Source organism: Acanthochromis polyacanthus, chromosome 22 (genome assembly GCF_021347895.1).
Source record: "Acanthochromis polyacanthus isolate Apoly-LR-REF ecotype Palm Island chromosome 22, KAUST_Apoly_ChrSc, whole genome shotgun sequence".
NCBI classification, from domain to species: domain Eukaryota; kingdom Metazoa; phylum Chordata; class Actinopteri; family Pomacentridae; genus Acanthochromis; species Acanthochromis polyacanthus.
In genome coordinates this window covers 13,556,108-13,581,573 of record NC_067134.1, presented here as the reverse complement: position 1 = coordinate 13,581,573, position 25,466 = coordinate 13,556,108, and the positions used below count along the sequence as shown (strand labels likewise).

The 25,466-nt window shown below is 40.3% G+C and overlaps 1 protein-coding gene across 5 annotated transcripts in view; it reads left to right on the top strand.

Annotated features, from left to right (window-relative positions):
* Nucleotides 1–13,396, top strand: part of tns1a (tensin 1a) — a 179,038-nt gene extending 165,642 nt beyond the window's left edge. For 3 of the 5 annotated variants that reach the window (XM_051941887.1, XM_051941884.1, XM_051941885.1), the window contains 14 exons: nucleotides 834–908; nucleotides 1,388–1,414; nucleotides 1,690–1,771; nucleotides 2,997–3,550; nucleotides 3,639–3,725; nucleotides 4,231–4,359; nucleotides 4,454–4,549; nucleotides 4,657–4,734; nucleotides 7,694–7,765; nucleotides 8,663–8,689; nucleotides 9,068–9,236; nucleotides 9,807–9,875; nucleotides 9,964–9,993; nucleotides 10,197–13,396. In XM_051941887.1, the coding sequence (XP_051797847.1) occupies nucleotides 834–908; nucleotides 1,388–1,414; nucleotides 1,690–1,771; nucleotides 2,997–3,550; nucleotides 3,639–3,725; nucleotides 4,231–4,359; nucleotides 4,454–4,549; nucleotides 4,657–4,734; nucleotides 7,694–7,765; nucleotides 8,663–8,689; nucleotides 9,068–9,236; nucleotides 9,807–9,875; nucleotides 9,964–9,993; nucleotides 10,197–10,326 (1,625 nt within the window). In that variant the 3' untranslated portion in view covers nucleotides 10,327–13,396. The remainder of the gene's footprint in view (nucleotides 1–833; nucleotides 909–1,387; nucleotides 1,415–1,689; nucleotides 1,772–2,996; nucleotides 3,551–3,638; nucleotides 3,726–4,230; nucleotides 4,360–4,453; nucleotides 4,550–4,656; nucleotides 4,735–7,693; nucleotides 7,766–8,662; nucleotides 8,690–9,067; nucleotides 9,237–9,806; nucleotides 9,876–9,963; nucleotides 9,994–10,196) is intronic. The other 2 variants (XM_051941888.1, XM_051941886.1) reach the window with 2 other exon arrangements.
* The last annotated feature ends 12,070 nt before the right edge of the window (nucleotides 13,397–25,466 follow it).

Below are 25,466 nucleotides of genomic sequence, written 5' to 3'. Positions count from 1 at the left end.
ACGTATCACCCTATCAAAGAGTAGATACTGAGCAAGACAATTATCCGTAGTTTACCTTAGTACTCACGAATAGCTACTTTTGACTCAAAGATAAGACGTGTCTTTCTTGGAGTGGAGCTTTAATATACCGGCTTGCCATTCTTGAGTACAAAACGATGTGAAACTACAGGCATTGCTTCTCCATCTTCTCTGCATCAACTTTGCGCTCTCATGTCCCAGGGGAAAACCGCAGCACATCTGGTGGAGTGACACGTCAAAATAAGAGCGGTAATTTCACAATAAAACTCTCTATATTAAAATGCATTGAAACGCGCCTAAAGGCAGACCAATTTATTTTCCAAAGTTACAGGGAGCCACAACAGAGGGCTGAAAGAGCTGCATGCGGCTCCGGAGCCACAGGTTGCCGACCCCTGGCCTATATTTTTATTCTACAATATGTAATTTAGACATTTTGACACATGTGATGAAACTGTGGATATTAGGATGAACTTTTCTACTTGTGCATCAAGTGCAAGTATTATACCGGAGAAAAAGTCCTATAACTTGCATTAAGTATCTGATCAATCCAATCCTGCATTCTAAGTGGTTTCATTAACTAAGTATACTTCAAACATGTACACTAACACATACACAAAATTCAACATCTCATGCATGCTCATTATATTGCTGCTTGAGTGATGAATTGTATCTTTTCATGCCAAGCATTGGTCATTGAACATGATTGGCATGGCTTGAATGTGTGCTTCTCATCTTATTGGCATCATTTTTGAATAGGTTTTGAGAATCCCATATCAATAGGAATCTTTAAAGTCTCTTGCCTCTTTTATTTGTAGTTCGCTCCCCTCCAGGTTTGGCCAAGACTCCTCTTTCAGCGCTGGGACTGAAGCCTCATCAGCAGGGTGGATCAGGTAAGTCTACAAGTATCCAATATAGTATCCTCAGCTTTGTTTTGACAGCATATTTCAGGAGTAAAGATAACAAATTTTGCGAGTGTGTACGAAACAACATGCAGATTGTTTCCAGTTGAAGAGACGTTGCAGTCAGAGAAAACATTAGATTTTGTGAAACTATAATTCATTAATTAATTCATTCAAGTAATAGCACATGAAAAGCAAATGTACAGAAGCTATGACTTTGTTCAGATAGCACTAGCGTACATCAGCTCTGCATTAAGTCACACCATAGGTCTGTAGAAAAAAGCTGTTTCAATATTGTTGGTCTTTGCTTCCCTCTAGTGCTCAACAGTTCTTGCTTCCACTAAATGCTAATAGCTAACACACACCCTCCAGTTCTTGCTTTGCGCTCAAAATGTATCTTTCTTGTCTCCTCTTCCACACATCTCCTCTTCCTCTTCTCCCCTTGCTTTCTGTCTTATATTGCTGATCAGACTCTGATTCTAATCATGGAGAGCAAGGTAAGGGCATTTCTGTGGCAATAGAGTGTAAATATCTCCTTTTGTGTTTCACTGCGACCAGATGTTTTTCTTTCCTTTTCCGCATCCCAGCTTTCCCTGTAATGTGCGCTGTATTAAGAATGTTTTCTAAATCACTCCCTGTTTCTGACACTGCAGCTTTTTGTTCAGTGTCTGATTTGATAACGACATACAATTTGGTTGTGGACAAAAATTGTTATATGAAACATTAAATTGAAACTGTGTTTGTGTGTGTTTTCATGTCTTCTCTTTCTCAGATAGTCGCAGTTTGGGGGACACAAGGGCACAACCACTGAATGCTCCTTTCTCCTCAAGCAGTCCCATCCACAGCACTGGCGAGTGAGTAGTAATGTTTTAGTACAAAATTGTGGCCATTTTGTATTTAATTGGAAAACGTAGCTTTTGCTTGACTTTTGTAAAAGCTAAACACATTTTTATTCTCTTTACTTTTTTTTACCCTCAAGTGCAGGCAGTTAATTTATTGGTTTCAATGCAACCAGTCAGACAAAAGCATCTTAAATATTTCAGTAATAAGATGGATCACTGTTTTCAGAATGTAAAAGAAGTAAGAATAAAGGGGCTTTGCAGCTGGATTTTGCAAAAACCTAAATTCTACTTCTTTCATCTTTTATAGCACATTTTACATCTAGAAAATAGCAATACAACTACAAGTCTTTGCCAGTTCCAAAAGACTAAAAAAATACAATTCTCATTATGAAGTAAATGAATGAGGAAATTCAGGTAATTGTTCCTTAAATATGGGTTTGAAATAAGTGTACTCATCCAACAAAAATCTTGGTCTGCTGAAATTATACCAACTCTTTAATGAATTGTTTGATTTTGGGGGGAAAAGTTCTTCATGGCAAAATGAACTAAATGAGCCACTGTTCATTCATTGCACTCTACCTGCTAACCTTCTTAGCTTAAATAAGTTAGAAATCTACATAAACAGCAAATATGTACAGCATATTTAATAATTTGAATCTCTTCATTTTATAGTGAGTGGACTCAGAGCCAAGACACATGGCCTCATATTTATATGATTTTAGAAAAAAATCTGCAAGCTTCTGTTTGCGACATTTGCATTCAACTTATGGCTATCACTTTTAAGGAAATGTAGCAGCAGCGACAACTTTTTTGACACTGTGTCCATTACTTTGGAGCTTCCTCTAACTAAGCATTCAGTTAAATCAGGCAGTCTCCATTTGGTTGGGCAAGTTTAAAGCTGTGAAAACACACATATTCACAGATAGTCTGCCCTCCTACCTCCAAAAATAACACATTAATTTTCCAGGGTGTTAATGTATTGCTTTTCCTTGCTGTATGTAAGGAACACTGGAAATTGTGTGAAGAATGACAGTTGGAATTGATAAGAGCATATCAGCCAATTAATCAACCAATTGATTTTGAGGCTTCTGCCCTACTTTTGTGAATTGTTCCTTCAACTAAGTGAAAAACCTACATTATATGAAGATAATAAAGATATTGCCAGTGTTTTGTATAATGAATTTGATGCAAGCAGAATAATAATATTAATTTAGTCTAATTTCACTTTTGTTTGTAGAAGGAGGGTTGGTTCTTCAGATGGTGCCACACACAGCCCCGTCTCCTCATACACCCACAGGCCCACCTCACCTGAGGGATCCCAGGTCAACATCATGGGTGTCCACACTGTCCCTGGCAGCCCCAACACCCTCCATCGCACCGTGGCCACCAACACACCTCCAAGCCCTGCCCTCCAGAGACGCTTGGGTCAAGCCAGCCCCTCACTGGTCAGACACCCACCTCCAGCCAGCGTCCCATCCAATTCTCTGATTGCCCAAAACCCCAAAACGGCAGCCACTGGCGTGCCTCCAAGCCCTCTCATGGGACGACGAATAGCAGTGACTGGCCACAGCACACCTGATGAGCTGGGTGCTGCTTCTCGCCAAGGGAGCACCCAACCGTCTCCCACACCTGCCTTTCCTGTCTCTCCACAGCTGCCAGAGAAGAGGCACGTGTCCAGTGGCGATGCGGAGAGAACAGACAAGAACTTGATGTCGACACCAGCCAGTTGTGGCAGCACACCAAACCTGTCTGGAACACACACACTCCAAGACGTCTCCAAGTCCATATATGGTGAGATTCAGGAAATGGTTTTCTTTTGTTCACAGCAGGTTATGATCTCTACAATAGTTATTTACCATGTGTACTTTCATCCAAACAGATGGTTATCCAGACATTAAGATGAATGTCAAGTTTGTCCAGGACACTTCCAAGTTCTGGTACAAGCCAGACATTTCAAGAGAGCAAGGTAAGTGTTAGAAACATCAAAGAATCCATTGCTATGAATATAATAATCTGTTCCTGACAGGGCCGGCCGCTGGCATAAACACTCTATGCCGTTGTTTATAGCCACATCCACTAGAGGGGGACACACCACAATATGTGTGTGATTCGCATTTTGTCCCTGTCTAGGATACATTTTTTAAAAAATAAATATTTGCTGTTAATCATGTGCATGTGTGTTTTAACCCAATTACAAGCTGTGCACGTGATTTGGTAGTTGCCCTGTACATGTTTTGGGGCCACAAAAAAAATCTTGCTTAGGGCCACCAAAGTCCTAGGGCCGGCCCTGGTTCCTGAAACAGTGTAGCCATTTGTCACTTTATTGTGAATTTTCCTTTCATCTTCCTTGTTCATCCTTTTTGTCTCCCTTGCGATTCATTCTGCTAATTTCTTATATCTCCATTCATTTTTGCCTCATCCTTTCCAATCTCTCTCTCACTTCTGCTTCTCTTTGTTTGCTGTTCTTGCAGCCATTAACTTGTTGAAGGACAGGGAACCTGGGGCATTCGTTATTAGGGACAGCCATTCTTTCCGTGGGGCCTATGGTCTGGCCATGAAGGTAGCTTGTCCCCCACCAACTGTTCAGCAGAACAAGAAAGGTAAAGGTTTCCCACAGTCCACTCTCACCATTCAACTTGCTGTTAAACATGCTGCTTTCTCATGATATCACATGTATTTTTCTTCTTTTCCTAGTTGGTGACATCACTAACGAACTGGTGAGGCACTTCCTGATTGAGACAAGCCCCAAAGGCGTCCGTCTGAAGGGTTGTCCCAATGAACCATACTTTGGTGAGCTTCTAGTCCTAATTTTTCAGTTTGTGGCATTTGACTTGTCGACTAGCGCTTACTTTCATATGAAATTGCAAGTTATCTGACAGTTTACCTTGTGTTCATAGGATGTCTCTCTGCTCTGGTGTACCAACACTCAATGACCCCACTGGCTCTGCCTTGCAAGCTGATGATCCCCACCAAAGGTCATCTCCACTTTCTTCATATCTCTCTTTTGACAAAATCTTTGTTATCTCAGGTATTTCAACCCGGTCTCACGGGGATTCGTGAAACTGTCACGTAAGTTTTAGTTTCGGTTTTGTGCGCACCAACACGATTTCGTCATGTTTTTCGTGCCGCTCACCACGAAATGTTTTTCGCTGTGGTAATCACATCTGAAAGTGGTTTATACCGGCGGATTCATGACGATCTAAGCTGTCCATCGGCGTATACTGCTTGTGTGATCGCATTTGCGGCCGCCGGACATTCTTGAAGTTCCTATGCAAATTGGTAAGTGTACCACCGGCTTATGGTTAGGTTATGGTTAGGGTTATGGTTAGGGTTATGTTTAGGGACGATGTCATGCAAAATATAGCGTTGGATTCGCCACGGTTTTACATTAAAAATATAATATACACATTCTTTTGAAATACGTTCTGAGTGGCACGAAAAGTCCGCCGTTTAAAATACATTGGTGCGCATTTCGTGGTGAGCGGCACGAAAAACATGACGAAATCGTGTTGGTGCGCACGAAACCGAAACTAAAACTTGCGTGACAGTTTCACGAATCCTCGTGAGATCGGGCTGGGTATTTTCAGTTTTTTATGGAAAGGACAGCATATCATGCAGTGGAATCCCAAAAAACTGCTGTACAAATATATACTGTACAATCTCCACACATTTAAATGGCAGAAATCCCTTTTAAATGTGGATTATTTTTTTGTTCTAGTATATACTTATGTTATTGAAAAACTAAAACTAATAGACTAAAGAAGTCCCTATGGCAACTAGGGGTGTGACGATACACTCAGCTTACGAGACGAGACGAGACGATACACGATAGTGGGTTCACGAGAACGAGACGAAACGATATTTTCACATTACTTTAAGAAAACTAAAATGACAAAATTTATAACTGGACATAGAGGTTTTTTTATTTGATAGTCACAAAAAAGATGCACGGGCATTTTGAAATGTTTTGTAACTTACATCCATGCATGACTGAAGCATGAGCTTTTAATTGTTGACCTTCTTTCCACAAATAAAAATAAATATTTCTTTTTTAATGTGCAAACAATATGTGCAAAACTGTAACCAAAGTACTATTCTGTCAATACAGAGTGCAAAAAAGTGCAAACTTTAGTCTTCGACTTTTTATAAAGGTTTGGGACCACTGTGCGTGTAAAATGTGTACCTGACGGAATGGTGTACTTTGGTTCCAGTTTATGGAGGAGTCGCCAAAATCCCGGGTTTTCTACCACAGAAAACGGCCACATATCAGCTGCAATGAAAACGCTGATTTCTCTCGTTATTGCCATGGCCCTGGCGCTTGAGTCTGGAAGTTCAGGTGCAAAAGCGTCAGTCAGTGCTGTCCGGCCTTTAGCTGCTTTGATCACAGGTGCAATTGATTTTAGCGAGCTGTGGGAGTTCTGTACATAGATATAATAAAGAGTAGACGCCGCTCGGGGTGCTGCGCAGCGAGAAATACGGCCGCCATCTTGGTCCAGTCACTCGCTCCACTCAGCGCTGTTTGACAGCACATTTAATCCATCTTAACTCTGAATATTAAATTGATTTTCACGCGTTTTTTTATTTTTTTGCTGCAAACATCATACATGTAGCTATGATACAGGACAAATGGTTTGGTGTATTTTAATATTCATAGCGGGAATAATAGATAATAATAATAATAGGTAATAGAATATTCTGATATTAAGCTCGACTGTAGACAGGTATTTTGCAAACACTGTAAAGACACGCACTAATATACACACTAATATATGTTAGAGAAGCAGATAATGGCAGTAAAGTCAATTATTTTAATAATTTGAAGAGACAATATATGATTACGCTATATATACATATATAAACAAAATACTGACTAATGGACACATATTACTGCCATTATCTGCGTCTCTAACATATATTAGTGTGTGTGTTTACAGTGTTTGCAAAATACCTGTCTACAGTCGAGCGTAATATCAGAATATTCTATTACCTAGTATTATTATTATCTATTATTCCCGCTATGGATATTAAAATACGCCGAACCATTTGTCCTGTATCAGAACTACATGTATGACGTTTGCAGCAAAAAAATAAAAATAAAAAACGCTTGAAAATCAGTTTAATATTCAGAGTTAAGATGGATTAAATGCGCGGTCAAACAGCGCTGAGTGGAGCGGGTGACCAGTCCAAGATGGCGGCCCCACCGCTCGTCAGCCCCTATAGGCAGTAGCGGTCGATGCGGCGTCTACTCTTTATATATGTTTATGGTTCTGTATGTGTCTTAGCATAGTGCTCGTGTTAGCTGCGGTGTACGGCATTATTTTCTTACACTGCTTACATATTGTCCATGCCTTGTCCGTCACTCGGTTGCCGTTTATTATCTCCACTGGGTACCCAAAATGCTGCCACACAAACGACTTAAATGTGGCGGGGGCATCTTCAATGGTGATTTCAGACTCCGACGTCATTCTGGCTATTGCTGCTGCTGTACTCCTTCACCTTCTTCTTGTCAGTTTTTGGCAGACTAAATGCAGCAAAGGCACATTACTGCCCCCATAGGTCACAAATAGATGTTTACATAGCTCACAGTCTGATAGGTTTCTGCCCTGTGCCCGCTAGACAGCTTTTCACTTAAACGAGAAATATCGTCACGATGTAATCTCGTGAGATCTCGTGGGACGAGATCTCGTCACACCCCTAATGGCAACAGTTCATTTGGTCATTTTGTATTTAATATTAGTTTATTAGATTTAATTGTCAGGGATCACATCCAAAATTTTGGATCTCACACAAAGACAAGTTTATATTGTACCAGATTAGGCTGGTAGCAGATTTCCTTCCGTCAGCTGCAATTCAAGTGCATGATTGTTTCTTGGAGTGCATTGCAAAATTGTTCGACAGAAAAATCTGACATCTTCTCTATTCTGTCACTTAAAGACCCAAATAAAGAGGCGCTAGAACTCGCCACACCTACTGATCCAGTTGTTGAACTTCTTAAGCAGGGCACAGGTAAGCATGACCAGAATTTAATAGCGGCAAGTGAATTAATTTTATCATATTAGGGACATTCTGACCAGAAAGCAGCCATTCCGCAATCAGTGTGTGAATGTGTGTGTGAATGGGTGAATGTGACATATCTTGTAAAGCGCTTTGGGTACCTTGCAGGTATAGTAAAAGCGCTATATAAATACAGACCATTTACCATTAGAATTTTTTTTGATGGGAAAACATGGACTCTTTCCTAGTTAGATTAGTAACAAAGGATTGAAAAACTAAGAACAAGAGTGAGCTTATTAATGTTAAAAGGCAGAAACTGTATGAAGTTCCATGTAGATGGCATCCAAATGGAACTTCAGGTTCCATGTGGATTGATTGGCATACACTATTAGGTCTCCAAACATTATTCCTTGAAACAAAAAAACAAGCAGCAGCAATGAGGTGCGATCAAGAAGTTCTGAGAATGCATTTATAAAAAGCAAAAACTGCCTTTTTAAATTTGACTGCTGTCCCCTGCAAAATAGTCTTAGTGTATAGCAATACTTCATTGAAATGCTCATGCCACATTCGGAACACTTTTTGGACAACTTTTTCAGACCACTTATGCATGTAGTTTTTGTGATTTCACCATGGGCCATGAACTTGTACAGAGAGCAAATATCAAACTGATTCAATGCTGAGGTTCAACAATGATGGCAAGTGGAACAACATTTTGTTGGAGATAGAGCCATATTTAAATTATGTATGGTTTTTTGCTTGTTATAGGCACAGTCTGAGGCTCATCATGCCTTGTATCTTTGGAATGCATACTTACATTATCTCAGTTATCTATGTATATCTTTTGTGATTTCTAGTCATTGTTCACAACAGCAGCCCATTTCTTGACACACTGTCATCCTTACCTTACAGTTCAAAAGGTTCCGGAGGAAGCCCATGGTAAATACTGCTTTACACTGCTTTGCTCCATCATGTACTTGGACCGAACACTTATGCAGTGATTGATGCTATGACAAAATAAAAAGCTTTCACAGAGTTGCAGTTAATGAAACCTCAAATTCAAGCTTTGAAAAAATTTCAATTCATGCACAACGTAGTGCATGGTGACAGTCAACGGAGTGGAGAACCATTCCTAAAAGTTAAAGATTATTTATTATATGGACTACCTACTGTGCACTGCATAACATTCTTCAATGTATGCTTTTTAAAATTCTCCTCACTGCAACTTTCATCCCCCTACACTGAACTGCATGCATACCATTTTCTCCCAATGACTGTACTTATTTAACAGTGACTATTTTTATTGTTTACTTCTAGCATGCAATGTTCTCTACATCAACTCTGTGGACATGGAATCTCTCACAGGCCCGCAGGCCATTGCCAAGGCAATTAGTCAAACGTTGGCAACCAACCCTCTGCCTGACGCCACCACTGTCCACTGTAAGGTGTCCACACAAGGCATCACACTTACAGACAGTCAGAGGAAGTAAGTGCCACAGTAGCTCTGCAACATATAGTCACCCACAGAAATTATTTTTCCATTGGGCAGCTTGTTTGTGATTAATAATTGTGTGTAATGTTTAATCATATTTTTAACTGTATTAAAAATTTGAAATGAATGGAAATAAACAAGAACAGACTGAAAAATATGACTTTGATAATTGATAAAGAGTGTTTAAAATTCTAAGTAAACTAGCTCAAGTATATGTTCAAATACCGTATATTGCATGAAACCCAGTTTAAATTTTGCCCTTGTGGTTGTAGTTGTCATGATGGGTCAGGAAACCCAAATGCAGATTTGTTAGAGACCAATGCCAATGAAAAATTCAAATACAACAAATAGACTCTGACTGAGACTCAACTTTAATTGTCATTCTAATCACATAACATGATTAGAACGAAGCGTAGTTTCCGAGGTCTTTGTTTGTAGCATAAGAAAAATGTAAGTATTGCAAACTGTGTGTGTGTTTGTGTGTGTGTATGAATTCAGCCGAAGCTTTCCAAAGTATGCTGATTCATTGAGAATAACATGTACATGCTATTTGTTTTGCTGCAGGATTTTCTTTAGGCGACATTATCCCATTAACACGGTAACCTACTGTGACATCGACCCCCAGGACAGAAAGTAAGAATCGACTATCCTGTGCAAAAAATCTAAGTCAACTTCATAATTTCTTGATTCAAAAAATAATGTGTCTCTTTTCGTTCCATAGATGGGGCAAAGAAGGAGGTGGCTCAGTGAAGTAAGTTTACAGATAACAAATTCATTTATCTCAACAGACTACCATGAGAATGCATAGTGGATTTCCCTTTCCAAGTCACTGTATTACTCCTGTTCATACCAAGCTTTTTGATTGGAAGAAAAGGTCACCACTGTATGTTTGAAGTCAGAATATTTTTAAAATACTAAATGCTAAATAATACTAAATATTTCTCTTACTTCCAGACTTTTTGGATTTGTCGCAAGGAAACAAGGAAGCACAACAGACAATGTCAGCCACCTGTTTGCTGAGCTGGACCCAGATCAGCCAGCCTCTGCCATTGTCAGCTTTGTCTCCAAAATGATGAAGCGGTGAAACCTGCAATGTCCAAATGGCAGTGGTCATTTTGCAATCTTACTTCGTCATTGGTGTCTTTTGGCCAGGACTCGATAATGTCCTTTCTGTTTCCTGTTGGTTTGTTTCTGTTTCCTTTCTCTCTTTTTTCCTCTCTGCCTTGCTGGTTTGTCTTGACTTTGGTCTTTTTTGGAGTAGTCTCTATTTGAAGGCTTTGGTGCGGATCCAGAGTGGAGGTAGAGGAAGTGTGGTAAACATGACAACCATGGAGACCATTAGAGGGAGAAAAATTATTCACAGGCTCACCTGTGGGAGAGGAAATTATGAGCTATAGAGTAAAGAAACAATGCTAAGTTTAGTCGGGGAACAAGTAAAGACTTGTATGTTTCAGGGTTTTGTGTTATTTTGTGGATTGATTTACCAAAGGTAGTTGCAATAAAAGTGCAAGAATGATGTAGCTATTAAGCCATTATTATTTCCTCTTTTCAAAAGATGAAGTGTTGAACAAAAAAAAGAAAACAAATCTGGGTTCTTCTTGAACTCGTCTTCAGGAAAAAAAGTCGGCCTTGATGGCTTTTATCAAAACATTGTCTGAAGACATTATGCATGTTAGCTTGATCTTTAAGCTTGGTTCTTCTACCTTCCCCAATAGTCATTGTGAAATCCTTAGAGTGGTCAATTCCGGGTCTGTTGTGTGTTGGAAAGGGCTCTGCAGTGAAACGACGACTTATCTAAACTGCGCATAGCAGACCAGACTTAAAAATGAAATCTCTACCTACCCCCCTTGCCACGCTAAGGTCACCGCACTTTGTGTCAGTGCAGCCACACTTGCATTACTTCTGGTTCACGCCTCTCTCCAATCTCGCTTCTTGGATTTCTCTTGCCTGAAATCAGCAAAATGCTGATCGCATGGCAGACAGACAGAGAGAGAGGAGAGAGCAAGGAAATCTGTTTCTCCAAAAGATGGCGCCACTTATTCAGGCTTCGACCTCCGGAGTCACATCGACTTGCCCATCAACCAACTGCTTGCAGTAGTGGATCTGTTATAGACGCTGCCACTGAAACACACTGGAAATCACCAAGGACTGGCCCAATGACGTGGACCTATGCACTGTTCTTTATGCATGTTGTTGTCCAAAACTGCACCCTCCTTCATAGCTACATTCAACATCACTGAAAACATTCTATGCTATGTGCTAAAAACTAAGAACCTTTAGACAAGTACACTGAGATTGTATGACTTGTCAAAGACTGCATGAAATAGACAAACATTTTTTGTACTCTTCTCTGAGTCCTAAAAAGAAGTAGATAACCCATTGTAGTCACATGATGGTGAGATGCTATATTTGTACTTTTTTCTTTCATTTTTGATCCGTTTGAGCCAGGGTTACCTTTCAAGGACAGTTCATTTCTCTTTTTTTGTTCCACAGTGTCGTCAAAATTGACATTTAGATACCCTTAGGGCAAATGAAAAGAAAAAGACAAAAACACGAGTTTCCATGCTGTGCACTATGCCTGCTTCTTGAACTCACGCTCAGTCATTCACTATAAGCTAAGGAAAATTGATATTGATATAAATGTACATAGATATACTACTTTGAAAGGTGACATAGCGAAAAAGTATTTATTTTTGTTGCTTTGGTCCCTCATGATTGCTCATATATACATATATTGTACAGTCTAGATAAAGATTACCTAATGGGTTGAGAAAAAATATATATAGTTATTTTGGCTAATGATTTCAAAATCTGATGATTTTGAAATGTGTTTGAATATATGGTGTACATTACTTTGTACATGTATTATATGTTTGTTTTCAGTTTATCATGTTTTTCATTTTTTTTGTGTTCTCTCAGAATTAGGCAGGGCATGAATGAGACAGAAGCCAAGAGTCTGAGTTGCATGGACAGTCGCCATCCGTTTGGAGCGCACTCGTTGAAGCTTTGTAGCTGGTAGAATATAAGATTGAAGGTGTGATTTTAGAGACAAAAAATAGGGAAGCACGTTAAAGTTCTAAAGCCAACCTCAAATGCAATATGAAAACAGCTGTATGCACCCATGACAGTTCCGATTATAATTTTGCCAAAGATTTATACATCTATGCTGACTGACTGCATGTCTCTTTTTGTATTCAGTTTTCCTTTTTTTCATGTGTGTGTGTTTCATTCAGTCATCTTGCTTGGCTTTTGCAGTAATTTCAAGAACCAACCATTAACCACAGACATGAGTGTTCTTGGTAATTAAGGGGCATTTACACAGTGAGACATTCAGCTGCAGATGACGAAAGAGCTTTTTCTGATTTGTTTTTACGGGTGTCTCAATGTTACTAAAATGTGTCAAACTTCTGTGCCTGTTGATAAGAGAACAGGTCAGCTGTGCCCCATTGAAAGTGTGTAGACAAAGCACTTATATTCACAATACCAAAAGAGGAGTGACATAAATTTCATATGGGTGTCAGCGCTGGAGAAAAATAAAGCCAGACGTGTCTCACCATGATGCTAAAGCTCTCCAGCGGCAGCTTTGTCAGACTGCCAAAGGTGTCTTCTCTGCCCCCCCCCCCCCCCCCCCCCCACCACCACCACCACCACCACCTTTCCCCCTCAAGAGTCAGTGATTTATTTATTCTTATTTATTCTTTATTTTCCTGACATATTTTTAAATTCATTATCACCATATTGCAGTTTTAACTGTCGATTTTAGGAATGTATGGTGGCGTTTCATGAAAAACAAAGAGGTACAGTGCATTTAAATTGACTATGAACAAGCTTTATGCCATTTTTAGTCATTTGGAGATAATAATAGAATAATTAACTGTTGTTTAAGTTAAAAATACATTAAAAACAATCTAAAATTACATTGTACCTGTTGGCTTTGAGTGAAGAGCTACCTTGTTGTTTCAGTGGAAAAAAAAATAAAGATTCTGTGACCCATTGTACAAATGGCATTTGTGTGTTGTATGAATCTTCTACTGTGGATGTACAAAAGGGTCTCAGATTCTGTTTGTGCTTATCATTTACATTGTATTGTCATGGCTTACCTGTTCCTAAGGAGAAAAAAAAACATTAAAGCAATACAGATCAGTTACATTAAAGCTACGTGAGTGTTTATTCAATTGTAATTTTCCTTAACTTATTTTTGATAATCTCCTTGGTTTCAGGCATCAGTTATCATTCATTCAGCTTCTTTGTCAGGTTTGGAATGAAATCACCTTGTTACATTCAATATGCAACACCTTGAGCTTGTTAATTAAAGAGCTGCTGACGTTCAAAAACTGCACCATGTGTTCCCTCTGTTAAGACAAAAAAATATTCTACCTAAATAAAACAAATAAAATCAAGGTTTTGGTCAGCGTTAAATTAGAAAAACCTGAAAAATCTGAAAAATCAGAGCCATCTCCTCATATGCAACCTCTTTGCATAACAGTTGAAATGCATATGTTACCAAAGGTTCACCCCACTGCCCTGCTCCTGTTTACGTCCTGCCATGTTGTCTGTTATCTGTTTTTTGTCTCCCCCCCCTCCAACTGAACCTTTTATGACAGAGAAGCTGGTTTATTTCACTTTACTTTGGTAATTATTTGCATTGCACTGCAACCAGTACATGGGGAACTGAAAGATGATGAGGTCTGCCTCAGTGACTTTACGTTGCTCTTCAGTGATGTCAGAAGACAGTCTTCCTTCCTCCCAGGCCAGTTTGGTCTCCTGTGCGTAGCGGACGTGTTCAGCATTCTTGACTTCTCCAGTAATGTCCTCGGCAGTAGCGATGGCTTTAAACTTCATGTCGTACAGGTCAGACACAGTTACTTCACAGCCCTTATTTTTTAACTCCTCCACAGCAGCATCTTTGGCTCCAGCGTTGAATGATCAAGGGCTCCGGTGGGCATAAAAATAAGAAGACATCATGTCAAAGTCTTTGGAGCTGTTTTTGGTAGCTATGGTGTGTCAGTGGCCGCTGTAGTGACTTGGTGTCATATACTGCTAAACCGGCTGTGGCAGGCGGACAGCTGCTCCAAGCAGAGCACTGCAGAGAGCAGAGCCACAGTTTGATGTTTAGCTTGAGGACTTTTCTTCTTCTTCACTGGAAGCAAAAACCAAGAGACATTACCAAGCTTTCTGTTTTACAGTTACAGTAGCATGTGTTTCCAAAATTGACCAATCCAAAGTAGTGTTCATTGATTGGGAATTGCTCCGGGCCGATGTCTTTCTCCAGACCAGAGGCATTGGTGCCCATGTTACAAATGCTATTTGATGCTATTCCAAACACTGTGTGGTTGGAACGGATCAGCTTACACTGTGGAAAAGGACACGACTTGCGGGGCGCAAAGGGGATATATTCTGTATATTTTTTTAAATCCTTTGATCATCGACATCTGCAAGAAACATGCCAAGAAGTGAGACCACACTGACTCACTCTCTCATATCTCATATCTCATATCGATGACAAGTGATATAACAGTTCATAACATCACTTAGCACTGTACAGCCTGCAGCACTTTAAAACATACCCAAATTCATTTTCTTTTTCATACAGATTGGTGTGTGTCAGATTTACTGACAAGGAGGAAGGAGAAGAGATGGGCTCATTTCCATGACGGACCCATCATCCAATCAGCCTTGGGTTCCTCCACGGAAAGGGTGCAGTAGTTGGCGCCACCTGCTATCTAGAGATAGCATTGTTAGCACTGTCTCCTTGCAGTTTGAAGATCCCCAGTTCACATCCGCGGCTGGGCATAGGATCTTTCTGTGTGGAGTTTGCATGCTTTGCATGCTTTCCATGCGTGTGTCCTCAATGGGGTCTCAGGCTTCACCCCACAGACCAAAAACATGCTGAGGTTCAGGGACGGCTGGTATAAATGGGCTAACAGGGCTAAGCCCTCCCAGGCCAACGCAAAAAAGGTGAGAAAATTATTTTTCAAATCACTTACAACAGATTGTTTTAAGTTTAGGTGAAAACAAAGGTAGCAATAGCACCAATCAGTCAAAAAAAAACATAGAATATCTCTAAATGGGCTTATTTTTTATAGCCCTAGCAGATGCAGTCCGCTTTCATTCATTTCGTTCTTGTAAGCGATTGACAGGTGTCATGTTCCGCACCCGTGATTTACTGATCATTTGGGCTAACTTCAGGCAGCCCACAGGCCACTGACTTTTGACCAATAGCAGCGAGTTAACATAGCAGTGGCTTTCATTCATTTTGTTCTGGTAAGTGATTGACAGGTGTCATGTCCCGCCCCCGTGATTTACTGATCATTTGGGCTAACTTCAGGCAGCCCACAGGCCTTTGATGCAGAGAGAAAAGGTTAAGCTATGGTGGGCATTAGCATGATGAACGAGGTGGATTATTTGCTTTCATGTCCATTTTCCTCAATGTCTTTGGAAGAAAAGCTGGAAGTTAAGAGACTGGGATCACATCGGCCGTGGATGTGAGCTTCTTTCCAAATAAGGTAGGCCCATGTTGACCTGTTAAAGGACTGTGACACCTTGTTTTTGCTGAGGTCATCTGTTGTATTGAAGGCGTGTTGGATATGGGTCCAATCGACATCCAAGTCACTGAATTAAAAATCAGGACACAGCCTTACTGCTTTGAAACTGACTTTAAAAGAATAGTGCTGGGAGGTGATGACATCCAGTCTAAAGGCTGACACACTGTAGGTGTTTTACAGCACAGTTGAAGCAGTAAGAGAAAGAAGTTTGTGGCCTGTGGTATGCCAAAGTTCAAACAAGCATTTGTGCAGATTGTCCAACAAATAGGAGCAATAAAACCTTCCATTTCAAGGATTTAAACATTTAATTCAAGAGTTACTTTAGGTAAACGCTTATGTCTAATAGTTTAAAATTCCCCTATACAGTGGCTTGCAAAAGTATTCATACCCCTTGAACTTTTCCACATTTTGTCACGTTACGACCACAAGCATAAATATATTTTATTGGAGTTTTATGTGAAAGACCAACAAAAAATGTGGTATATAATTGCGGAGTAGAAAGAAAATTATACATGATTTTTTTTAACACATGAAAAATTGAAAAGTGTGGTGTGCAAAAGTATTGAGCCCCCTTTTCTCTGGGTGCATCCAATTGCCTTCAGAAGTTGCCTGATGATTGCTGAATGATCAAATGTTGACCTAATGACTAAATAGAGTCCACCTTTGCATAATTTAATCTCAGAACAAATACAGCTGTTCTGTGACGACGTCAGTGGTTTGAGAATATTGGGGAGCAAACAGCATCATGAAGTCCAAGGAACACACCAGACAGGTCAGGGATAAAGTTGTGGAGAAATTTAAAGCAAGGATAGGCTATTAAAAGATTTCTCAAGCTTTGAACATCTCACAGAGCACTGTTCAGTCCATCATCCAGAAATGGAAAGAGTATGGCACAACTGAAAACCTCCCAAGACACGGTCATCCACCTAAACTTACAGGCCGGACAAGGAGAGCACTGATCAGAGATGCAGCCAAGAAGCCCATGGTGACTCTGGATGAACTGCAGAGATCCACAGCTCAGGTCAGGGAATCCGTCCACAGGACAACTATTAGTTGTGTGCTGCACAAATCTGCCCTTTATGGAAGAGTGGCAAGAAGAAAGCCATTGTTAAAAGAAAACCACAAGAAGTCTTGTTTGCAGTTTGCCTGAAGCCATGTGAGGGCACAGCAAACATGTGGAAGAAGGTTCTCTGGTCAGATAAGACCAAAATTAACTCTGAACACACCATCCCCACTGTCAAACATGTGGTGGTGGTGGTGGCAGCATCATGCCCTGGGGGTGCTTCTCTTCAGCGGGGACAGGGAAGATGGTCAGAGTTGATGAGAAGATGGATGCCACCCCACTCCAGGAGAAGGTGGTTCTGTCTCTTGATCCAGCTGATGTCTGTCAGACCCTAGAAAAAAAAACAGATGGAAGGCTGCATGTCTGAACCACGTACCTGACTGCATGCTCAAGGGGTGTGCAGAACAACTGGCACAGGTCCTGACAGACATAGTCAACACCTGCCTGGGTCAAACAGTTGTGCCTTCCTGCTTCAAAACGTCAGCCATAATCCCAGTACCCAAAAAACCCTCCATCACCGCCCTTAACGATGACCGTCATGTAGCCCTCACTCTCATAGTCATGAAGTGTTGACTAAAAGACGAATAAAAGAGCACATCACCTCCATTCTACCTCCCACATTCAACCCCCACCAGTTTGCATAAAGGAGTGAAAAAAATGCATTCGTCTTGTGATTGCATCTGTGATGTTAATTACTGAATGACAATAAAGTAGTCTGAATCTGAATATGAATCTATGCATTAAAAAAGGTATAATTTAAAAGCCCATATTTTTCACTTTTTACAGGTTCATAATTTTAATTTTGAGGTTTAGTGGAATATGTTTTGGATTGCTTTATTTGTTAAAAAAACTGCTTTAAAAAAAAATTGGTTGCTGCATTGCTGTAGTACCTAATTTCTAGGTCTGTCTAAAATTTTCCTTTTTAGATTCTGTCTCTTTAAGACTTCCCTTGTGACAGTCTATTCAGCTGTAATTTCTCAACCAGCCAACAAGAGGCAGTACTGGTTATAAAATACAACCTTACTCTTTACAAGTATATAAAAGCTGTGTCATTTCCCAGAGCTGCCAGTTGCTAACATTTGGAGACATACAGACATTTTTGTGTTCGCAGAAGCATCTGTTGCGAGGAAATAATGATTGACTCTGAGGTAGCATCACATTTTTTGTTTGAAGGTATGCCAAATTAGCTGCTGGGTAGGCATTACGCAAATGTGTTATTTGGTGATGTAGATTTTAAATAAGGGAAAGCAATTATTTCTGTGGGAGAAAACAGAGATACAACTCCATACTCTTTGACATAGAGTTAAGTTTACAGACCCAAAAGCAGAAAAAAATTGCTCTTTAACTTTCTGCTCCACAACACCATACAAAAGTAAAAGTTAATTAATCATTTAACATTGAATGTTTTAAACACAAGTAAATTGTTAGTGCTGAAACTTTGCCTCGTTTTTTTTTTTTAATCACTTTCAGGCAATGCAGGGTCAAAGCATGAACACGAACCTCTCACCGTAAACCTGAGCCAAAATGTGCAGTGAAAATGTGTACAGTGTGTGAGAGGCATCTCACCCAGGTATGACCTTCCCACACAGAGACACAGTCGTTTTGGAAAAACCTGACCCCTACACATGCAGATGCCACTGGACTGTAAATATTCAAACACGGGAAAATTTCCACTCAACTCATATCAGACAGAACAATCAACCTGCTTGTTTTGTTTTGCACTCCAAGTCCTCCATGGTGAGTTGTATTAATTATTAGATAGAAAACAGATTAAATGAGAGTGGATAGGTTTAATCGTCAGATAGAGCAGTGGGTGCTGATTACAAGTGATTGTTTTGTTTTATTGTTTATTTGGGGTTTTTTTTTTGTTTTGTTTTGGCCACCTCCAAGCATCCTTGACATGGTGATTTTGTCAATGCATTGAGAGACGATGAAGAGAAATAGAACAATTTAAATTAGGAAATAATTAAAAGTTCATCAGTGATTTTAATACGATGTTTCTGCCTGTGATAATCTTCTCAGGAGAAGCCTTCATTTTACCCATTTGCTCAGAAAAACCCAACTAACACCTGACATATCTGCAGTTTGATCAATTCCCAGCTCCTGAGTTTTTCCTTAAGATAACAGTGCTGAGATCAGGGTTATTAGGGCTGGAAAATCGGTCTTAGCTCCGCTGGGCTTCTCACATCCACGTCAGTCAGGTAGAGGCCGTTGATCGCTTGGCTTTGAAACAGGCCAGCTGTTTCCCAGGTACAGTAACAAAGCAGGTCCAGTAAGGCTATAGTTGTGTCCTCGCAACAGCTCACTGACTACCTTTTAGTTTCCTGCCTGTGAGAAATCTCTCTGGAGCAACAATGTACACACGTGGACAAAATTGTTGGTACCCCTCAGTTAAAGAAGGAAAAACCCACAATTCTCACTGAAATCACTTGAAACTCACAAAAGTAACAATAAATAAAAATGTATTGAAAATTAAATAATCAAAATCAGCCATCACTTTTGAATTGTTGATTAACATAATTATTTAAAAAAACAAACTAATGAAATAGGGCTGGACAAAAATGATGGTACCTCTATAAAAGATTGAAAACTATTTGACCAGAGTGACATGATTAACTCAGGTGTGTCATTTAATTGACATCACAGGTGTTTCCAAACTCATAATCAGTCAGTCTGCCTATTTAAAGGGAGACAAGTAGTCACCCTGCTGTTTGGTGAAAAGGTGTGTACCACACTGAACATGGACAACAGAAAGCGAAGGAGAGAATTGTCCCAGGACATCCGAAAAAAATGATAGACAAACATCTTAAAGGTAAAGGCTATAAGACCATCTCTAAACAGCTTGAAGTTCCTGTGACAACAGTGGCTCATATTATTCAGAAGTTCAAGACCCACGGGACAGTAGCCAACCTCCCTGGACGTGGCCGCAAGAGGAAAATTGATGACAAATTGAAGAGACGGATCGTTGGAATTGTATCCAAAGAGCCCAGAGCAACCTCCAAAGAAATTAAAGGTGAACTCCAAGGCCAAGGTACATCAGTGTCAGATCGCACCATTCGTCGTTGTTTGAGCCAAAGTGGACTTCATGGGAGACGACCAAGGAGGACACCACTGCTGAAAAAAACTCATAAAAAAGCCAGACTGGAATTTGCAAAAATGCATGTTGACAAGCCACAAAGCTTCTGGGAGAATGTCCTTTGGACAGATGAGACCAAACTGGAGCTTTTTGGTAAGGCACATCAACTCTATGTTCATAGACTCAAAAACCAAGCATACGAAGAAAAGAACACTGTCCCTACGGTGAAACATGGAGGAGGCTCAGTAATGTTTTGGGGCTGCTTTGCTGCATCTGGCACAGGGTGTCTTGAAAGTGTGCAAGGTACGATGAAATCTGAAGACTATCAAGGCATTCTGGAGAGAAATGTGCTGCCTAGTGTCAGAAAGCTTGGTCTCAGTCGCAGGTCATGGGTCTTCCAACAGGACAACGATCCAAAACACACAGCCAAAAACACCCAAGAATGGCTGAGAGAAAAGCGTTGGACTATTCTAAAGTGGCCTTCTATGAGCCCAGATCTGAATCCCATTGAACATATGTGGAAGGAGCTGAAACATGCCATTTGGAGAAGACACCCATCAAACCTGAGACAACTGGAGCTGTTTGCTCATGAGAAGTGGGCCAAAATACCTGTTGACAGCTGCAGAACGCTCATTGACAAATACAGAAATCGTTTAATTGCAGTGATTGCCTCAAAAGGTTGTGCAACAAAATATTAAGTTATGGGTACCATCATTTTTGTCCAGCCCTATTTCATTAGTTTGTTTTTTTAAATAATTATGTTAATCAACAATTCAAAAGTGATGGCTGATTTTGATTATTTAATTTTCAATAAATTTTTATTTATTGTTACTTTTGTGAGTTTCAAGTGATTTCAGTGAGAATTGTGGGTTTTTCCTTCTTTAACTGAGGGGTACCAACAATTTTGTCCACGTGTGTATGGGTGACCCTTGATGGAGACAGCTTAAAAGGTTTCAACTCTGACTACTGCTCATTTGCGCTAATTCTGTTTACATATTTACATCTTTTAAGAATTTTTATTTTATTTGTATATAATGTGTCTTTTTCTATCTTTTATCTATAGCTGGGAGTCACCAATTGAAATTTAGCTGTGTGAAAACATAATGACAATAAAGATTTTTGATACTTGCACTAGATCAGTCAGTAACAAAACCTGCTCTCTTACCAATAAAACCGGCTGTTTTGCTCATGCATTTGTCATAGCACAGAGAGCCATATCTGTTCTTCAAATTTTAATTCTTTTGGCATTTTGTAGGGTGTCAGAACACCGCTGAACAATCTGGCTCTCTTCTTCCATCTTATCTTGAAATTCAATAACCGCTGATTTTTTTTTTCAAAACAACACAAGCTTGAATTATTATTTCTTCCTTGTTTTTATCCATTGAAAATGTTGGTTTAGCTGTCAAGGGCTGCCCAGACTGTGCTCCCTGCTTGCTTATAGAGTTGTTTATGACAACATCTGCAAAATCACTTATGCATGCAGACTGCTTGAAATGTAAACAGAAGTGTTCCGGTATAAATACAGGAATCAGATATGACTCAGATGAAGAAGATGGTATAAACAAGAGGTCTACAAAATCAGAGTCCAACGTCAGACAGTCCGAGTGTTGAATAAGGGATGAATTTTGTGTAATTGCTACCAGTTGGCCAGATTCTGTGGTATAAACCAGTTTTAAGAATGCTGTTAATTTTAGCCCATCAGTAGTATTTTAAAAGTTGAAGAGAAATGGAAGAAATTACCTTAATGTTCAGTGAGCATCATATGATGTGAAAGAAGGCAGAAAATCACCGGTCTCTACACAAAAACCCACTGATATGAACATGCTACGGCTGTTTTTGTCTTCCCCTGAGCCTCTTGTACAAAGTTGTTGTTGATTGAGTTCTTGTTGACAGTCCACATGCACATTGCGAGGGGCCCTTTAGTCAGAATGGCTGACATACAAAATTGAAATTGTTCAGGCCTAGACTCGATTACAGTTTCTTCATTAAAATTTATCATCATTATAGAAAAAGCCAATTCGTATTTTTGCTAAATCTGTTAAAAACTGAACTTTGTCTGACCTCTGATGCAGTTGATAAATATAAGGACATCCAGTGATATTTTGCTGATATATTGCAAACAATTTTTTCCTCTGCATCATGGTTTTGATCCTTGGCTTCAGGTGATGAAAAAGGTAAATACAGGAGAAGGTCAGAGGTTTTATGTTTTATGCACAGCAGCCAGTGTATCTTGCTCTTTGAAGACTGCACTTGCACACACATTCTTCAAGGCACAACAGCTGTTTGTTCTTAGGGTTTAGGGATTAGCTTTACATCGGACACATTATACAATGTCTCTGATTAAGTTCTTTCGACCATGCTTGTCCTGTAATTTTGTTCTTTAGAGGTTCTCAGTAATCCAAGGCATGCAAAAATGAAGGCAGCTCAACTTGTTGGTGTTTTATTTGGATGTTTTACCTGTTGTCTAAAAGGCTTCTTTCATAGGTATTTAAGCTCTTGTGGGGTTTTCGGTACCTTAAGGGTAATTGAGGTCACATATGAGTTATGAAAGTCCTCTTAGTCATGGTGTGACTGGGTGTTCAAATACTTGGAAGGGATCTCGAAATGACATTGTAAGTAGGTGATCAGCGGCATCATATACCACCTCCTCAGCAAATTCCTGGTAACCTTCTTGAAAATGGTCTATTTATTGGAAAAGTACATTCTGACACTATATCTTCATTTGCATGTTTTATGTTTCTGTATAAATTATGTGAATATTGATATTACAGTTAAAACCCCCAAAAGAATTGCTGAATCACCTTAAATGAATTGCTTGAATTGGTAATACACAACTGAATTAACATTAATGGCTCTTGTTTGGGTTAGATGTACTTAAATAATTGGATTCCTCTGAAATGAAAAGTTTACATTGCTGCAACTTTATTTTTTAAAAAGTCACATGAGTTTCCAATTTTCCCGATTAACATATTTGCCTTATAAAGCATTGTAAACAGTGATTTATAAGGTGTAAAAATGAATTTTGTTGTAGGCATATTGTTAAAATTTGAAACACACACACACTTATTCAGCTCTGGCAAACCAATTATTGCTTGCTTACAAAATCCACTAATGGTGTGACATTGGAATGTCATCACAAACATTATATTTACAACTTCTGGAATACAGCAAAATACAGAGAGTTTTAACCAGCAACGATTAATCTGCGTTTTGTGAACTCTAAGTAAAAGTCCCACATTTCAGCTTTAAATGGACATATGCAGATTAAACAGCAAAATCTTAATGCTCCAGTTGCACATCAGTTTTTACATGTCCGTTTAACAGGATGAAATGTACTCCAGAGACCACGAGACCAATTCATCATTCTGACACTGAGTGTTCTCTCTTTGACTGCACAGGATGTCCTCTCCTCACAGTTTGCAGGTAATGTCAAGAGAATAATGGCTATTTACAGTGTGCACTTCAGGATGTTAGTGAGGGCCCCCTGCTTTAGAGGTTCATCTGCAAACTGACAGCTTTAAAAAAACTTCAGGAACTAAATACCTGACCAGCTGATTAATGTAAGGTGCTTCACTTCTTTTGTAGAGTACAGAAATATATTTCAACTACCATGCATTGTATTTTTATGAATATTAGAAGGCCTCAAGTTTTATCATTACATCTCAGTGGTTTTTGATCTTGGAAAGGCTTCCTACGCAAAATGTAACATCTTGAATGTAATGAATGCAATTTCCCTCTTCCTCCCACATTGTTTTGCTGGGTTTATACAGTGTTATGCATGTTTAAAAACTCACAACTTTCCCACACAATCATCTTCTAATAACACCATGTGATGTAAAGTATTTATCATGCACTCTTGCAATCGGATTCCCCTGATCCAGCAAAAGTTTTTCATACAACTTTCTTGATGTAGATTGTGGAAGTTACAAGCTGCAGCAGGGACTGCAATGAAATCACTTTTGCGCGTTGCTTTCGTATCAGTTTAGTAGCCGAGAAGTGGAGATGAAATTGGAATTATGATGCTGCAGCATGCATAACAAAACCTCCCCTCCTCCCTCTCTCTGATCTGCTGTAAGAGGATCTGTGGGCCTGGATTTGGCATGGCAGCTGTACAAGGCACCAAGCTTCCAAGCACACCGCATCTGTTTGCTTTGGATACTGGCGTTGTTGTGAACCTTCTGCAAAAGGATAATATTTCTTTGTAATTAATAGCAGCCTCTTCTGTCTTTTGGCCAAGGAAGAAAGCTGGTTTGCAGAGAGAGTGGGAAAATTTGCTTCTTTGCCAGCCGTGGTTGAGTTGGATCAGCTGGATGAAAGAAGCAGGAAGAGCCTCCATCGACTTCAAACACTCAGGTTCAGGCCCTTGTTGAAATACCCTTGTGCAAAAGACTGAATCCTTGCCATGTCACTGTCACACCCTCCTGCTCCAGCGAGCCGGCTCATCAGCAGAATGACAAGCGGCTGTGTTTTCCAACACAGCTGGCGCAGATACCAATCAACGCCATATAAAACCTGACTCTAGACGCAGCTTAATGCTGCATCATTGATCCATCTTCTCTGCAACACTGCTCGATCCTGCTCACCGTCTCACCCTCCTTGTTACACATCGTTTTCCTGGACGCTGTTTTCATTAATGGATTATCGCCATCACATTCCTGCTCTTCGGAACCCGTCGCTGTTCGGATGATCTGGCCCGCTCCACCAGCCCTTGTCATTCAGTTCTCCCACCATCTTGGACAGCTCGGTCCCCCCTCTTCCTTTTTCCTCTCCCTGGATTCAGTAAGCCCCCTTCCCTTTTAATTTCAATTTCGTTTAGTTCTATGTTAGTTTACTTAGGCCTTCGGGTCCGCCCTTGGTTTAGTTTAGTTATTTTCCTCCTTCCTGTTGTTTTCCCCTGCCTTCTTTAATAAGTGTTTTATTCTGTTCCTATATTCTGATTTTTTTTCCATTAAATCATTATTAATTTCACCCACCCATCTGCGCCTGCTGCGTGGGTTCTACTCTGTGAATCATGACAGAATGATGCAGCCACCCAAGAACCCAGCAGGCGCTCCCGTTCTTGTAGACCTCTCCATGTCCCCTGTAGGCCCCATGGACATTTTTTTTTTAAGCCCGTCAGGCGTTTAGTTATTTTAGGGGTCTTTATTCACAGGAGGCTCTATGGAGGAATGCTGCCGGGCAGGCAATCAGAGATGCAGCTGTGCTGGAGGGGCGCAGAAGGGCTGCGAGGAAGCTGTAGTTTGCTCCACACATTCCTCGCGACCTTCAGACATTCCTGAATGCCAACCTGCCCGGTCCCCCGCAGCATTCCTCCAACAGCCCACCCGTTCCTGGGTCCACGCTAGCCGCAGAGCCTGCCGCCAGAAGAACTGGTCGCCGTAGGCACGGCTCTCAGAGGCGACGTAGTCCCCATGCTCCTATCCCTGAGGAGCTCTGCGCCATCTCACCTGCGGTGCTGGAGGTGCCTGTGCCACCTCGCCTGCAGTGTTAGAGGGGCCTGATGCTGCCCCAACTTTTTGAGCGGGTCAACGCTGCCACTG